Genomic DNA, 18,345 nt, shown 5'->3' on the forward strand with positions numbered 1-18,345 from the left:
ACAGAAGGTGGTGTATGTGTGTATAACAAGCTGCCAGAGGAAGTGGCCGAGGCGAGTACAATTACAACATTTAAAAGATATTTAAAAGAAAAGTACAAGGTAAGGAAAGGTTTAGAGGGTTATGGGCCAAATACAAGCAAATGGGACTATTACAGTTTGTGAAACCTGGTAGGAAATGGATGGGTGGGACTGAAAGGTCTGCTTCTGTAAGACTCTGTGTCGCTGGTGTTTTTAACCATTGTTACTACATCCTGTAGATTAACTAAGAGAGCTAGGTCGGTTGCTCACAGTATCGATTTAAGCCCAACAGTTTGTCCTGTTTCTCTTCACAGGGTTAAATTGACGAAGGGTAAATCTGCCCGGCAGGCTCTGGAAGAACGTGGGCTTCTTGGTGATTTACTGGAGAAACACCTATACAATCCATACTCCAAATATGCAGGCTACTTCAATGGGCAGACCATGTCTACAGAGCCACTCATAAACTACCTGGATGTAAGTAGTCCTCACTGTGGGGAAAGGAACAAGTCCAGGAGGACATTTAGGGACAATTTCACAACCCCAGTGGGAGTCTAGCTAAAAGGAAGTTTAGAGTGGCAATGCTGGCAAGCAGTAGCCCTCCCTCTTGAATTTGGCAGTTGACCTCACTTCTTCCTGGGAGCACAGAATATTATTTTTGGTATAACTAAGGCAATTTAAGATTGGTGACAACATAGAAAAATAGATGGTTGTACATCCAACAACACTCAAGCAGCTTGACACTATCCAGGGCAAAGTGGCTCGCTTTATTGGCATCATATCCACAAGCATCCACTCTCTCCATCACCGACACTCAGTAGCAGCAGTGTGTACCACCTGCAAGATGCACTGCAGAAATTCATCAAATATCCTCAGACAGCACCCTCCAAACCCACGACCATTTTCATCTAGAAGGACAATAACAGCAGATACAAGGGACAACACCATCTGCAAGTTCCCCTCCAAGCCACTCACCATCCTGTCCTGGAAATATATTGCAATTCCTTCACTGTTGCGGGGTCAAAACCTGGAATTCCCTCCCTAAGGACATTGTGGGTTCACCCAAAACCAGTGGACGGTAGCAGTTCAAGAAAGCAGATCATCCCCACCTTCCCAAGGGCAACTCGGAACAGGCAATAAATATTGTCCAGCCAGTGATGGCCAGGTCCACAGCTGAATAAGAAAAGGGAACAGGAGTAGGCCATTTGGCCATTCCAGCCTGCATACCATTTAGTATGATCATAGTCGATCACCCAACTCAGCACCTGTATCCTGCTTTCTTCCCATATTGTAGTGATTATAATGAGGTCAGCCATTTGGATATCTTAGAAAATGAGGTCCCTGATTGGGGCTGTTAATCTGGTCCAATCAGGGAGCCCAGACTGACTTAAAGGGATGAATGTCAGAGATATTGAGCCACTGAATACCTGACTCAGTGAGAGACAGTGCTATTGTCAAAGGCTATGCGTTTGTAAATAAAGGGTGATTGGTGATGGGATGCTGGCCTCTAAAGAGTTAATTCACATACTTTTCGATCCTTTTAGTCCGAAGGATTATATCTGTCTCCTTGTTGGAAATGTTTAATGTTATACCCCTCTCTTGATAATTGCTACTCCGAAAGCTAATGGAAGTTAAAGTCATGGCAGGTGCTCAATGAAGGGTTGGCTTAATTTCATCCATTTTAGACTATCAACCCAACAGTAAAATTATTAGAACCCTCCTTCCCCCCTCCACAAACACCACGTTTATTTAATTGCGAGGTAGGTTGGAGCTTAGAGTCAACCCCAAGTCTCCCAGAGTATAGGTTATGTGGCTTGATGGATAAAATATTGCATTAAAACAGAATCAAAATGAATTCTTAAACACCTAAAGAAAATCAGAAACAGGTAGGTAAATCACTTTTACTTTCTGCAGGTAAATGGTCATTAACTTGCACCTTTTTAAAATTCATTCAGGGGATGAGGTTGTTGCTGACTAGGGCAGCATTTATTGCCCATCTCAAATTGCCCAGAGGGCAGTTAAGAGTCAATCACATTGCTGTGGGTCTGGAGTCACATGTAGGCCAGACTGGGTAAGGATGGCACCTTCCTTCCCTGAAGGACATTAGTGATCCAGACAGGTTTTTCCAACACTCAACAATGGCTTCATTAGACTTTTAATTGCAGATTTTGGATTGAATTCAAATTCCACCATCTGCCCTGGCAGGATTTGAACCCATGTCCCCACAACATTAGCTGCGTCACTGGATTAACAGTCCAGTATTAATACCCCTAGGCCATAACCTGCAAGTGTTTCAGCAAGAAGGGGAAGTCAATGCACTGGCTCCAAATTGCATTTCTCTTGTGCCTCTGACAAAATAATTGCTAAATAATTTGGATGCGGGGAAAAACAGCAAAGAGTAAACAGCAATGGAAAGACTGGAATTTAAGGTGGTCTTTGTGGGGGGCTGGGGCTGTGAGACGGTGCAGATGTCAGTCAAAGAATGTCAAGGAGTTAGAGGAAAATAACTGAGAGAAGAGGCTTCACAGCAGACTCTGACTCCCAGCAGAAAGCCTGTGCAGATAAGTTTTCAAATCTCGCTGCACTAGGATTTTTGAATTGATTTGAACTGCTGGGGTGGCACTGTGGCTCAGTGGTGAGCACTGCTGCCTCACAGCGCCAGGGACTCGGGGTTTAACCCCAGCCTCGTGTGACTGCCTGTGAGGAGTTTGCACATTCTGCCCATGTTTGCATGGGTTTCCTCCCATAATCCAAAGGTGAGGTGAATTGGCCATGCTAAATTGCCATAGTTTCAGGGATATGTAGGTTAGGTGCATTAGTGTGGAGTAAATATAGGGTAGGGGAATAGGTCTGGGTGGGTTACTACTTGGAGGCTCGGTGGGGGCTTGCTGGGCCGAAGGGCAGTAAGCAGCAGCTGGTTGGTGGGTGGAATAGCTACAGGAGCGAACAGAGGATGAAGACTAGGAAGCCCAGTGCTTTCCTGCCAGCATTAGGGACCTGTCTCCTGCCAGTATTAGGGACCTGCCTACTGCCAGCATTAGGGACCTGTCTCCTGCCAGCATTAGGGACCTGCCTACTGCCAGCATTAGGGACCTGTCTCCTGCCAGCATTAGGGACCTGTCTCCTGCCAGCATTAGGGACCTGTCTCCTGCCAGCATTAGGGACCTGCCTACTGCCAGCATTAGGGACCTGTCTCCTGCCAGCATTAGGGACCTGCCTACTGCCAGTATTAGGGACCTGCCTACTGCTAGCATTAGGGATCTGCCTATTGCCAGCATCCAGAGATCAAGTTAAGTTCTGGAGGGAAGAGACTTGGCAAAACGCTCACAGCCTGCAGCAACTGAGGTTTACGGGGTGGGTCCAGAAGATGCAATCCCTCTTCCCAGCCCAACTAGTGTGAGGTTTGTTTTAACGTTTAACACTGGTGATTGTACTGCCTCCTCAGCAAATCTACCCATCTGGACAGTGAGACAGACCATCCACTGAGATGAATCCAACTTCCATTTATTAATGGCAGTCCCTCAAATAACAGCACAAGCTTTACATGCCACAAGAACCAATAACTGATTCATGGGAAACGACAGAAACCAAGCCATTCGATTTTAACTGCTCCATCAGTTGGAGAGAACAACACCGATGTAAGACTTGAGTTCTCGAGTACTGTTTCTTCTCCATTCCCTTAAAGAGAGGAGTTTGTGATCTGCAAAATCATACCTACGATGACTGCGCAGATATAAAGGAGTAGAGAGATTAAAGTGATTTGGAAATGAGGGTGAGGATGACAATAAGCTGGAAGGCAATGCGGCTGTGATAAGGACAGAGGTGTCAAACAGTCAGGAGGTTGGGAGTGACAGTTCAGCTACAAAATGCTGAACTAACTCAAACTTGTGAAGTTTGGAGAAATAGCTGTATTTAAGAAATCGTTGCTTGAACTGATGAATGCATGGATTAAGGATATTAAGGGCTTCGCACAATCAATGAGTTAAGTAAGTAACACAGGCTGTCTTGAGCTTTCTTATGACTTTTTGATCTGATGACCATTTGGGTTCAGGAAATCAGGTTAATATTGAACAAACTGAACATTGTACACAGCCTGGTGGAACTAGACAACTGAGCAGGTTGACGGATTGGAATAAGTTTGCCAATACAAGTTAAGGAAAGTGGCTTTAGTTTTGCCAAATCCAAGGCTTAACTGTGAGCCAGAAATCACAAGACAGCAACAGCAGGAAGGTGACAATGGTTTCAGAGGGATAGCTAACATTGGTGTCCACCTACAAACTTTCACTCTGCTTGGAATAGCATCCAGGGAAACTAAACACCCTTGTTCTCAACCGTACAAGTCTTTCTGTCCCTGTAATGGAATGTACTAGATCGCCAGATACTACACATGCAGATAACTTGGGAAGATTCCTATAGAGGCATATGTGGGTCCTCAAATCTTATTTGTTCCTATGAATTTCACCTAGATGGAGATAGATAACGTCTTGATTAGTGAGGGGATCAAAAGTAATGGGAAGTTCAAAAGTTACGGGCGGCATGGTGGCACAGTGGTTAGCACTGCTGCCTCATAGCGCTAGAGACCCGGGTTCAATTCCTGCCTCGGGCGACTGTCTGTGTGGAGTTTGCACATTCTCCGCGTGTTTGCGTGGGTTTCCTCCGGGTGCTCCGGTTTCCTCCGGAGATGTGCAGGTTAGGTGAATTGGCCATGCTAAATTGCCCGTAGTGTTAGGCGAAGGGATAAATGTAGGGGAATGGGTCTGGGTGGGTTGCTCTTCGGCGGGTCAGTGTGGACTTGTTGGGCTGAAGGGCCTGTTTCCACACTGTAAAGTAATCTAATCTAATCTATAAAAAAGTAATCTAATCTAATCTGAAAGGCAGGAGAATGGGGTTGAGGAAACATATCAGTCAAGATCAAATGAGGGAGCAGACTCAATGGGCCAAATGGCTTAATTCTGGTCATATATCGTGTAGAACATCCAATAGACCTCGGTACAGCAAGAAGACAATCTGCCCAGTGTGTCTATAAATACTGAAACATTGTTTCACAAGCTTTAACCAAGTCTAACTTGTTTCTTCAACTACAATATTCCTACAGATGTCTTATTATGGAACAATTAGCATCGGAACCCCACCACAAAGCTTCACAGTCATCTTTGATACTGGTTCATCAAACCTTTGGGTCCCATCAGTTTACTGTTCCAGCCAATCATGCAGTAAGTGTATTTAAACAGTCTTCCTAACTTTTGATCAGCATATTCACCCATTATGAGTGATCTGGGCACTGGCTGGGGAGTGGCCCAAGGACACAATGGATTGATCGTAAGTTAAAGGGCATACAAAACATACCAAAAATAACTGAAGAGATTCAAAGACAGGGAATATTTGGTAGATCCAACCTGATTGATTCAATAAGCAGAACTTCTTGAAGCATTAATGGTCAAGCCAATCAGGAAGTGGAGAGACCACCGACAGGGACTTCCTCTGGAATCAAGGCCCCTGGGGTGGAGGTCCTGCCGAGAGAGAGCTACTGGCCAACCAGAGGCTAGCGACACGTGTACTTAACAACACCATGGAGGAGGCCATGGCTGCTGCAAGGGAACAACCAAAGTCACAAAATCATTGAGCAATTCATTAGACATAGGGCAAAGACCATAAGGAACAGGAACAGAAGTAGGCCATTCAGGTCATCAGGTCAGCTCTGCCATTCAATGAAGTCATGGCTGTTCTGAAAAGCTACTTTTCTGGCTTTTCCCCATAACCCTTTACTGGTTACAAGTCTATCTATTTTAGGCCAGTATTTATTGCCTATCCCTAAATGTCCAGAGTGCAGTTAATAATTAACCACAGGGCGGCACGGTGGTACAGTGGTTAGCACTGCAGCCTCACAGCGCCAGAGACCTCGGTTCAATTCCCATCTCAGGTGACTGACTGTGTGGAGTTTGCACATTCTCCCCGTGTCTGCGTGGGTTTCCTCCGGGTGCTCCGGTTTCCTCCCACAGTCCAAAAATGTGCAGGTTAGGTGAAGGGGTATATGTAGGGGAATGAGGGTCTGGGTGGTTTGCGCTTCGGCGGGTCGCTGTGGACTTGTTGGGCCGAAGGGCCTGTTTCCACACTGTAACTAATCTAATCTAATCTAATCTAATTGCTATGGCACTGCAGTCAGGTAAAGGCCAGATCAGATACATTTCCAAGATGGTGTTAGTGAACCAGGTGTTTCTTTATTAAAATAAGCAGTGCCGACACCAAAGCTAGCAGTCTACCCCAGATTTTATTTTAACTGAATTCAAACTTCACCACCTGCCATGATGGGATTCAAACTCACCTCCCCAGAATATTAACCTAGGGTTCTGGTTTGTTAGCTCAGTGACATTGCCACTATACTATCCATTTTGTCATCCATTGGTCATTTAAGGACCTCAATTGGTGTCAACGTGTGAGGGTAAACTATAGGTCCTCCCACCCAGAGTGTAATCCGAGGGGAGACGGGAGAGTGAGGTCTAGCCTTGCTGAATTCATGAACTACTTGCCTCCACATTCATCACTATGAAGTATAAGAAATTCCATCCAAAATGAAAATACATTTGAAAATACTTTTTTATTTGCTGTCTGTACAGTTGTGATTTCCGTTTGATGAGTTTTTGAGATAAATGGAAAGAAGAATTATATAACAACAAGGTCATGATGTCTAAGAAGGGTGTATGACAAAATAATCTAATGTGACAAAAAGTCGTGCTTTGGGTCTATTGGCTCCCTCTCAGGAAATTAAGTTTAAACCAGATCCACAAAGTTGCACTCAACTGGTGGCATTTGTGCCTCTGAGGCAGAAGGTTGTGAGTTCAGGTTCCACTTCAAAGACTTAAGAAGGAAATATCTGGCTGGCATTCCAGTGCAATATTGAGAGAATGCTGCAGTGTTACAGCTACTGTCTTCTGAATGAGACATTGAACTGAGACATTGTTTGATCACAAGCACGCATTAAAAACAATCCCATTGCACTGTTTCAATAACGAGCAAAGGAGTTCTGTCCAGCAAGTTGGACAATGTCTAACATTTAACCAAAGATGACAAATAAATCATCTAGTCATTATCACATTGCCGTTAGTGGAAGCTTTCTGTGCACAAATTGGCTGCTATGTTTCTAATGTTACAACAGTGACTATAATTTAAATTATTTCATTGGCTGTTAAGCACTTTGGCAATGGATGCATACAAGTTTTGTGTTCACACTGAAGTAAAAAGTTGCCCGCATCATAGCAACCTGGATCATCTGAGCTATTTCAATGCAATCATTAACTCATGGGACTCTGTTAACGAATAGTTTTAACCTGCTAGCTCATACGCCAAGCCATATGATGATTCTGACAAGCAATGAGGAATGGTATGCTGGAGGTCAACTAACTTGGTTGGTTGGTTTGTGATGGAGAGTGACCCAACAGTGTGGGTTCAATTCCCACACCGGCTGAGGTTACCATGAAGGGCTCTCCTTCTCTCCCTTGCCTTAGAGGTTAACCACCACCAGTTACCCCTCTCTGTAATAAGAGAGTCTGGTAAGACCATGGTGACTTGATCTTTATTAGATAAGATGCCCTACAAGACCTTTGACCTCTTGTTAATATTGCTGGTTGTAAATGAGTCATTTTGCTCATGCTAACAAGGAGGTGATGGTGTGGTGTATTAATGTGAGATTATTAATCCAGAGACCCAGATAATGTTCTGAGGACCTGGGATCAAACCCCACCTTGGCAGCTTATGGAATTGGAATTCAATAACAATTCAGAATCAAAATTCTAGCGATGACTATGCAATAACTGTCTGGTTCACGAATACCCTTTAGAGAAAGAAACTGCTGTCCTTCCCTACTCTGGCTTACATGTGACGTTAGACTGAGAGCAATGTTTTTGACAGTTAGGGGTGGGTGGGGAAAAAAATCTTGGTCCATTCAATGATGTTCACTTCTTGTGAATGAACTATCCCTCATTTAATAAGTGTGCAATTCAACAGAAACAAATAGTGCTACAAACAATTATACAGCAATTTTTATGGATGACCTGTGCTTGATTCAGTTATGAAATTAAATGACCAAATGATTAAAATGTTTACCTTTACAGCAAACCACAAGAAATTTTCACCAAGCAAGTCCTCAACGTTTCAGGCAACAAACCAACCACTGTCTATTCAGTATGGTTCAGGCAGCATGACTGGGGTCCTGGGCTATGACACAGTCACTGTACATATATTGTAACTTTTACCAATAATGTTATAATCAAATAAGGTCAAAATTCTTAAACTGCTCATACACATGTAACTTCCTTGTATATTAATATTTTGTAACATTTGATGCAAATCTTCAACTTGACCAGAAACTGATTAGACTGGCCAAATAAATACTATGGCTTAACCAAGCAGGTCAGAGGCGATAGATTCTGTGAAATAACTCATCTTTGCTAAACAGCCAATGATGTGCCAGGTTTCTGAAAGTCGTTCAAAATTTTCAACTCCTACATCAACACTGAAAACTGACCTTTCTCTCTGTGTAAAGTGTCAATTGGAGGAACAGCAATCAATAAACATAATATGAACAAAATATTGCATAGTTTGGAGATCTGAAATTAAAACAAAAAGTGCAGTAGAAACTCTTTTATTGAGAGAGAAACAGAGTTAACCTTTCAATTCTGATATGACTTGTTTAGAAAAAGATTCACCTTGGGCTTGAATGATCATTCTGTTTTTCTCCCCACTGACCATATCAGGCCAACAGATTTTCTCAAAGACTTTCTATTTTATTTGTAATTATGAGTCATTGCATAACCTTAGATTTTCTCGTTACTGTGGTATTCATTCATTTAAATTCATGGTCTGGTTTATTGATAGCTCTCAGCATGATAATTCCTCAGAACAAGTTGTGCCTTTCTCTTTCTTCTAGGTATCAAACATTGCTGTCAAAGAGCAGGAATTTGGGTTAAGTGAGACTGAACCTGGGAGCACTTTCTACTATGCTCCATTTGATGGGATCCTGGGGCTGGCCTATCCAAACATTGCTTCGTCCAGTGCCACACCTGTGTTTGATAACATGATGGCTGAGAACCTGGTCCAACATGACCTGTTTGCTTTCTACCTCACTAGGTATGTTGTCACACCTTATGTAGACTTGCATAGAACATAGAACATTACAGAGCAGTACAGGCCCTTCAGCCTTCGATGTTGCGCCGACCTGTGATACCAATCTGAAGCCCATCTAACCTACAGTATTCCATTTTCATGCATATGTCTATTTTAATGCCCTTAAAGTTGGCGAGTCTACTACGAGTGTGTCCCACGCCCCTACCACTCTCTGAGTAAAGAAACTACCTCTGACATCTATCCTATATCTATCACCCCTCAATTTAAAGCTATGTCGACTAGTGTTAGCCATCACCATCCAAGGAAAAAGACTCTCACAGTCCACCCTATCTAACCCTCTGATTGTCTTATCTGACTTTCATCTGCATAGCACCCTGTGTAACATGGGGGATTAACTTAATGTCACCACATAGCCATTTTTTAAAGCAATTAACACAATATGCATCTTTGTATTTCTCCAGCAACTGAAATGAACAGTTTCCATGTCAGATAGTCTCTAACTTCGAGCAAAGTTCTAAGTACATCCTTGTGAACAAATGGAATTCTTTTAGATTTTGTTTGAATTGCATGTGCGATCCAAGATAGGAAATTGGATCATTGCAATTTCTTTCAGGCGTTTTGAAAAGGGCTTTGTTGAATTTCAAACAGCACATTGAGGATTGAGTGTGTTTTCTTGAATGTAGTGAAATGTTGTCTGATTTTCAACGGCTCATGACACCACGTTCTGCAAGCCCCAAACAGAAGATATCACCACTCTGGCATTTCTGAAGCTCTGTCCATGCTCTTCAATATCAGGCAGATCCCTGCTGAAATTAACATTCAGATTCACTTCTTTTTACAGACAGGATGGTCAGTCCGGAAGTGAAGTTGTTTTTGGTGGAGTTGATCCAAACCACTACACAGGTCAAATTAACTGGGTGCCTGTCACTCGAAAAGATTACTGGCAAATCCAACTGGACAGGTAAGTGAGCAACCTTTTCCACAATGGAAATGCAAGCTGTAACCATCACATTGCAAGGCATAACTTTGACATGGAAATATTAGGTGAAATGAGTCGCAGCTCAGGTCCAGGTATGGACGCACTGAGCGACAGAGAGAATGCATCCCGTTTTCTTAATATGCCTGGAAGAAGGCAGCTCATCCCCACCTTCTCAAGGGTGGACAATAAATGCTGACCTAGACAGCGGTGCCCATATCCCATGAGTGAATAAATAAAACTGACTCACGATTGGTATTTGTAAATGTGACCTCACATCATGGAAGACATCATGGAACCACAACATCATGGAATAAGATAAAAATCACACAACACTAGATTATAGTCCAACAGGTGTATTTGGCAGCACTAGCTTTTGGAGTGCTGCTCTTTTGTCAGGTAGCTAGCTATCCAACGAAGGAGCAGTGTTGCAAAAGCTGGTACTTCCAAATAAAGTTGTTGGACTATAGCCTGGTGTTCGTGAGGACTGCAGATGCTGGAGGTCAGAGTCGAAGAGTGTGGTGCTGGAAAAGCACAGCCAGTCAGGCAGCATCCTAGGAGAAGGAGAATCGACATTTTAGGCATAAGCCCTTCATCAGGAATATCGATGTTTCAGGTATATGTTTCAGACAGAAGTGAGCTGCCCTCTTCCAGGCATATTATGAACAAGGGATGTTGAAGCCCAACGTTGGCCCATTGCAGCACTTTTAATTCCAGAAGCAGATGCAACAGGATCACCACATGAAGGGCTTATGCCTGAAATGTCGATCCTCCTGCTCCTCGGATGCTGCCTGACTTGCTATGCTTTTCCAGCACCACACTCTCAACTATAACCTGGTGTTGTGTGATTTTTAACTTAGTCCACCCGAGTCCAACGCCAGCACCTCCACCTCATCTTGGGGTAGAGCAGGTATCTAGGCCTGCACCAATCAGGATGCCAAAATATTTACCCCATGACTGCCATTGGTCGCCGCTCCCATCAATCCCATTTGTCTACCAGCACCAAAGCCCTCCACTACTCCTCAGCTAACATCCCCTTTGTCTCTAGTGCTGACCTCCAGTGGGGACCAGACGCAATTGCAGCAGTGGCGACTGCTCTGAGTGGTACTGCAATGGTTTGAGAGTGATGGCCATTTGATGAGCTAGGACAGAAATCTCATCCTGAGCTAATTAAAATCCCTCCAAGCTGATTCTATCCTTAGCACTGTAAGAATCCTGGAACATAAAATACTACTAAAGTGTCAGGAAAACACTCCTGTTATTAGATTTAAATTTAGATTTACCTCCTTCGATTATCTCTACTCATATTGCATTAATATGGTAGTTTGAGCAGTAACAACACAACGAGGTTTCATTTACATAGCACCTTTAGTGTCATAAAACATCTCAAAGTGTTTCACAAGAGCTTTACCATGTCAAATTTGATGCCAAACCACATCAGAATGTTGTCCAATGAGGGGAGAATATGTGGACTCAAGTTCCTAAAGTTATGAAGACAGAAGTGATCTCATTGAACCATAAACGTTTAGAGAGGTCTGGCAGAATAGGTGTTGGGAGAACATTTTCACTGTCTGCGAAATATGGAACTAGAGATCCAAACTCTGTGGATGACTATTTTAGAATATTTAAGTGATTGAGTCTGTCCTGGTCAAACATAATGAGCTGAGGGCCTATTTTGTGCTATAGACCTCTACCACTCCATTTTTGACTGGAAGAGGAATTTCTTCACTCAAAGGGTTAAGAACCTTTACCATTCTTTGCCCCAAGAATTGTACATGTTCAGTCAAGTGAGTGTACACATGACATGAGTTTGATGGATTTTTGAGTTCCAGGAGAATTTAGGGTATGGGATAACAAGGAGAGGGGAAGTTGAGGTCAATGATTTAAATTCTTCAATGGTTGAGCAGATTTAAGAGGGGTGGCGGGGGAGCACTCTGATTTTTAAGTTCTCGTCATCATAAGGAGGTGGGACACGTGACTAAACGCTTGGTCAGAGGGGGTGATTTTAAGGAATATGTTAGACGTGGAGGGAAGTTATTCAATTAACAAGTGCCATCTTATCTTCTCTCAGGGTGACAATCAATGGTCAGGTTGTGGCCTGCAGTGGAGGCTGCCAGGCCATTGTTGATACTGGCACTTCCCTGCTTCCTGGTCCCAATACAGCCATCAGCACTATCCAACAATATATCGGTGCTACCCAAGGGTACTACGGCCAGGTAAGCTTCGATGAAAGCTTCATAGATTTTTATAATCAGTCAGAGGAGGGTCTGGATATTTTTCTAATCAATTGATCAAAAGAGTTATTACACACCTCTGAAGCAGATGGAACTGAATCCAGGCCTTTTGGTCAGAGGTAGTGCCAATACCCCTGCACCACAAGATCCCTTTCAGACGAGGTTCTATTGAATGCACCTTTTATTTTGTGCTATTTATATATTGATGTATAAATCTATGCTATGTTTAAAAGATTAGTTTTAGTTTAAAAAAAGCCTTTAGAAGCTTAATCAATAATGTATATTGTCATTGTGTTCATTAATTACTTTGCATTGTAGAACACAATAAAGTAAAAGAGGGAAAAATGGGTAATGATAGGGATTTGCCTTTGGTGGAATCATACCTTTTCTCAGGCTGTGTTACTGAACATGTGACAGAGAAGCTAAAAAGTTACATCCGGTCCCATAGATCTGGAGCGTTGGGTTATTGGGCTCTAAGCAAGTTGTCCAATAAAGTCTATTGCTATTCACTCTGAAGAGTATAGATCTCCCATTACTACAGCCTCCTGATTTTTACATTCCAATTTTGAACATAAATAAACCAAAGGGTTAAAGAAAATTTCTAATGTTTGGCCTCAGAAGCGTATCATCAAAAGAGTCTTGGCAGTCTCAATCAAGTACTTCAATAGGCAGGGGGTTTCAGTACTAATCTTGCCACTGATTGACCAATAATGCCAATCTCACTCTGAGAGGCCTCAACATATTAGATCTGTGCCAAGGCGGTGTGGGTTTTGAATGCTGTTTTGAGATTGGGGCTCTGGCAACCTACTGGGGCAGAGTAAAGGGACCTTTATGTTTTACCCAATTCTGCTGTTCTGAAGAAGGGTCGCTGGACCCAAAATGTTAAATCTACTTTCTGTTTTTATTTTTGATTTCCAGCATCTGCAGTTCTCTAAACTTTCTGCTGTCTTTGAGCAGTGTGCACAGACAGGTGCTTGGAAATCTCCCACCTCCCAGTGCTAACATTTTTTATCACATTAGGCATAGCTATTAACTTCAAAGACTAGCAGTGGTGGCCCTGGCACCCAACGTTTATAAATAACTACAAGGCCCAAAAGAATTTCAATTTATCATTGACTGAAATGATTAGGTTCAACCTGCTAGCTCCATCTGTAAATCAGAGGGAAATGCACTAAGTACAACTACAAATGAAGTTGATCCCAATTTTATGTTGAGGATTCCTGGGACCTTGGGAAACGTTGAATCTACAGTGTGGAAATAGACCATTTGGCCCAACAAGTCAACACCGACCCTCCGAAGAGTATCCCACCCAGATCCATTCCTGCACCCACATTACTCTACATTTCCCCTGACTAATGAACCTAGCGTTCCTGAATACTATGGACAATTCAGCTTGGCCAATTCACCCTAACCCACACATTTTTGGACAGTGGAAGGAAACTGGAGCAGTTGGAGGAAATCCACTGAATGTGCAAACTCCACACAGACATTCGCCCAAGACTGGAATTGAACCCAGGTCCCTGGTGCTGTGAAGCGGCAATGCTAACCACTGAACTTGAACTTCAAGCCATTTCAAACATGGAAGGTTTGAGAAGGGTGATGGGAATTCACAACGTTAGAAATTCCTATGCATCCAATACGGCCAGCCTGTCCAATGGAGCAGCAATGTCAGGATGCCTTTAGAAAGCAGACTCCTAATAGGTGGATATGAGCATCTTTTGTGACCCGAACATCTGACCTGTTCTACACCAGAAAGCTTGCTGGTAAAGGGCAGAACTGGGGCCTCACTTTTACAAACATAACAAGCTTGTACTTACACAACTAAACATTATAAATATACACCTCAAAGACCAACATCCCCAGCTTCTGTTTTCTACATACACTGAATCCTAAGTTAATATCCACTATCTCAATATAGTTAAAAAAGTAACGCTGCACCCCTAAACAGAGTCCAAAATAAACAATAGTTTTAAATAAAAATGGAAATGTTTTAGCTTTCCTCACAGAAATAGTGTTATAGGTTTGGGTTACCCCATCAGCAGCTCCTCCACAAGCCCTGCAACTAATGGCCAATTTTCCTGCATTTAGGGGCAAGTGGATATTGTTGATAAAATCCCTAGTGGTGGCCTTCTCACAAAGAGGGTGCAGGGAGCCTCCCAACACCTCAGACAACTTGCAGGAGCATCTCAGCACTTGTGCTGGAATGTCAGCCAAGACAACTTTTAAGATGTGACCACTGCACATTCAATAATGAGGTTGTTGACTTTGTTAGTTTCGTAAACATTTCTTCCAATGATTCTTGGAGAATGCTCTGCTCATGCTTGTTTTTAATTATTTCATCGATTGTACAGTATTCCATCAACTGCAATAATCTGCCCAACATGCCGAATGTAGTCTTCACAATCAATGGAATCGATTATCCCCTTACTCCATCTGAATACACAATCCAGGTATGCTTTTGCTTAAATTTGATAAAGCTGATTCTTAACAGCTAGGTTAGGTTCTCAGACTTTAGTATCCAGCAAAGTTGCTTGTCAGTTAATTTTTGGAGAAACTATACAGAAAATGAATGAGCCTGTACTAGTTTTGAACATGATTGAGTGAATAAGCTCAGTTATGGTGAAAAAATTAATTTCCTTATCAATTAACAACAGAAGGGAAGAGTTTTTTATATTATTAATTCTTCAGATGCGGGTGTTATTGTCAAGGTCAGTACTTATTGTCATCCTCAATTGCCCTGGAGAAGGTTGTGGTGAGCAACTTTCTTGAAGTGTTGCTGTACTTGAGATGGACGTATTTTCACACTATTGTTAGAAAAGGCTTTTCATGATTTTAAGTCAGCAATAATGAAGGGATGATGTTAATTATCTAAGGTCAGGATGTTCTGTGACATAGAAGGGGGCTTGGGGATAATGCTGTACCCACACACTTGATGTTCCCATCCTTCTCAATTCACAGATTCACATAGCACAGAAAAAGCCCTTTGGCCCATCAAGTCTGTACTGATATAACTACCACTAAGAGTGCACTAATCCCAATTTCCTGCACTTGTCCCATATCCTTGAATGTGATGATATTTGATATGCTCATCCAAATATCTTTTAAAGGTTGTAAGGTTTCTGACCTCCACTACCTTGCCAGGCAGTGCATTCCAGATTCCCACCACCCTCTGAGTGGAAAGGTTTTTTCCTGAAATCTCCTCTGAATCTCTGGCCCCTTACCCTAAAATTATGCCCCCTCATGACTGATCTCTCAACCAAGGGGAACAGCGGCTCTATGTTTACCCTGTCCATTCCCCGCATTACATTACACACCTCAATCCTGTTCACCCTTCAGTCTTCTCTGCTCATAAGAAAACAATCTAAGCTTATCTAGTCTCTCCTTAGAGCTCAATTTGTCCATACCAGGCAACGTCCTGATGAACTTCCATCTAGATGGTGAAGATTTGAGGTTTGAAGTGAATCGTTGAAAAAGACTTGTCAAGTTGCTACAAAGTTAAAAATCACACAAACCAGGTTATAGTCCAACAGGTTTAATTGGGAGCACTAGCTGATGAAGGAGCAGTGCTCCGAAAGCAAGTGCTTCCAATTAAACCTGTTGGACTATAACCTGGTGTTGTGTGATTTTTAACTTTGTACACCACAATCCAACACCGGCATCTCCAATCAACTTGCTGCAGTGAGTTTTGTAAATGGTGCACAGTGCAGTGACAGTGCACCAGGGAGTGAAAGGAATAGATGCTTAAAGTGCGCTTTAATATCTTTAATATTGACACAGTGCATGCTTAAATGTATGGTGGAAAATAACATTTGTAGCACAGCACTGAACAGAGAGAAGAACTGTTGGACCAAATTATTCACTTTTTTGCTCGCTCCATTAAATAGAAACTCTAGCAAATTTTATATAAGTACAATTTTTGTCAATAATCTAGTTTTTAATAATCAGTGATAAAACATAATTAATCCTTTATTCAGTTTCTCCAAAACCTTTTTACTCACCCTTGTCCATGAAAGAAGCATTTGCCAATTGATTTTTTTTTCTAATCTAATCTTCTTCTCTTATCTCAATATTTATCAACAAGTTATTTATGTGAGGACTCAACTGAGATCCCAAAGCATAAACTTTCATTCCTTCCTTCACCTGGAAATCAGCCACTGATTGTTGTTGTGTCACCATAGTCTTACCAGACCATAGGGGCTGCTCTCTCATTAGAGAGAAATGACTGGTGGTGATTTAACCTGAGGGCCACCAGACCTCAGGCAAGGGATGAGGTTGAGAAGCAGAGTCCTTCATGATAACCTCAAGCCAGTGATGGGAATTGGACCCACACTGTTGGTATCACACTGCTCTGCAAACTAACAATCCAACCAATTGAGCTAAACCAATTCCCTAGCCTTTGATAATTACCTGGCAGTTTGACTTACAGCTGACAAAATAATGTCGAGAATGGGATGTACAGTCTGTTAATCAAAAGCTGTTTTGATTTAATTCTGAGCAATCACCAAAGAAGAAATGCTAGACAGACGTTTTCATCTTTTGCTTATTTTATTCACAGAAGGATTAGTTATGGCAGATAAATCACTTTGGGGGTCTAACTCTCACAATTTGCACTTCTTTCAGGACCAGTATGGCTGCATGAGTGGATTTGACTCCATGTACCTTCCAAGCTCTTCTGGAGGACTCTGGATCCTGGGGGATGTCTTCATTGGGCCATACTATTCCATCTTTGACAGAGGAAACAATCGTGTGGGTTTTGCCAAATCCGTCTAATTTAATCATCCAAGATTACATTTAAAGCGCATTCCAATTCTTTTTGAGTCCTTCCCTCATTCTTTAGTTAGGACTGATGCAATGGAACCACACAATAACAAGAATTTCAGTAAAAGCCTCATTGACCTTTGGTTATAGAGCAGGCAAGCTAATCTGATTATGTCTGAGACAACATGAAGGCACATCTCTAAAATACAGTCAATTAGTTGCAACCTCTTCATTCAATTTGAGTACACCCTTCACATTACTGACCTCTAAATCCAATAAAATTGCTCAAGAAAATATGCTTTAAATGGATTATCTGCATTGTCAACTGTGGATGATAAACTGTATCGTAGTCACACTCATAATTTTATTCTCCTCTCTGGTACTTTCAATCCTAAATGAAGACCTAGCTGCTCCAGGAATTAATTGCTCTGGACATTAGATAGTATAAACATTCCAGAGCCAAAAGCCATCTACATTTTAGATGATTGCTTTTGTAGATGAATTTAGACATGTGTGTGGAAAGCATGCTGTACGGTCTTAGAAAAAGCACATCAACATTTTTGCATGAAATTGTATTAATCATTCCTGAACAGTAGGGAAATGATCTTTACATGATCTCATGCTTACACAGCTGGGGTGGCAGATTGGTAATTGGCATTGTCCATTGTTATCGAACGTGCCTGACTTTTATAAATAAGAGTGGGAAACCCACTCTGTCAATTTGTGTCCTAAACTGTGAGTGTAGTAATGATCTCTGATGTGATTTTTAATAAGATCATGCAGTGAGATTTCATCTTGATGGTGCACACTAAATATTTTCTATTTTTCTTCATTAGCAAATACAATGTGAATAAACTTACACGTATTGCAAGCATTTTTTGTTATTACAACTTTTTCTTCATGTCAGTGATGGGCTGCTCTGCACATCTGCTCAAAACATTCCTGATGAAGGGCTTAAGCCTGAAACATCAGCTCTCCTGCTCCTCGGATGCTGCCTGACCTGTTGTGCTTTTCCAGCACCACCCTTTTCAACTCTGACTCTCCAGCATCTGCTGTCCTCACTTTTTCCTAATAGAGACATTAAGCCACATCTGAATATTCTAAATAAGCACACCATTCTCTCCCTGCACCATACCACAACACACAATGTTCATAACATCAATGCAACCTGTAACTAATTGTTAATATGCATTTAATTATATCTAGTTAACTGTAAAACTCTCCTAGTTAGATCAGTAAATA

At 42.1% G+C, this 18,345-nt stretch overlaps 1 protein-coding gene across 1 annotated transcript; it reads left to right on the top strand.

The window, feature by feature from the left end:
• Positions 1–335: 335 nt before the first annotated feature.
• On the top strand, positions 336–17,974 carry LOC122546493 (pepsin A-like). The gene is made up of 8 exons (XM_087973518.1): positions 336–492; positions 5,111–5,228; positions 8,124–8,242; positions 8,939–9,138; positions 9,977–10,096; positions 12,183–12,327; positions 14,697–14,795; positions 16,966–17,974. The coding sequence occupies exons 1-8, from the start codon at positions 460–462 to the stop codon at positions 17,113–17,115; spliced, it is 984 nt and encodes a 327-aa protein (XP_087829644.1). The 5' UTR covers positions 336–459; the 3' UTR covers positions 17,116–17,974.
• The last annotated feature ends 371 nt before the right edge of the window (positions 17,975–18,345 follow it).

The sequence above is a fragment of the Chiloscyllium plagiosum genome, unplaced genomic scaffold, assembly GCF_037043375.1.
Source record: "Chiloscyllium plagiosum isolate Xiang-an unplaced genomic scaffold, Cpla_swu_hap1 HiC_scaffold_26, whole genome shotgun sequence".
Taxonomy (NCBI): Eukaryota; Metazoa; Chordata; class Chondrichthyes; order Orectolobiformes; family Hemiscylliidae; genus Chiloscyllium; species Chiloscyllium plagiosum.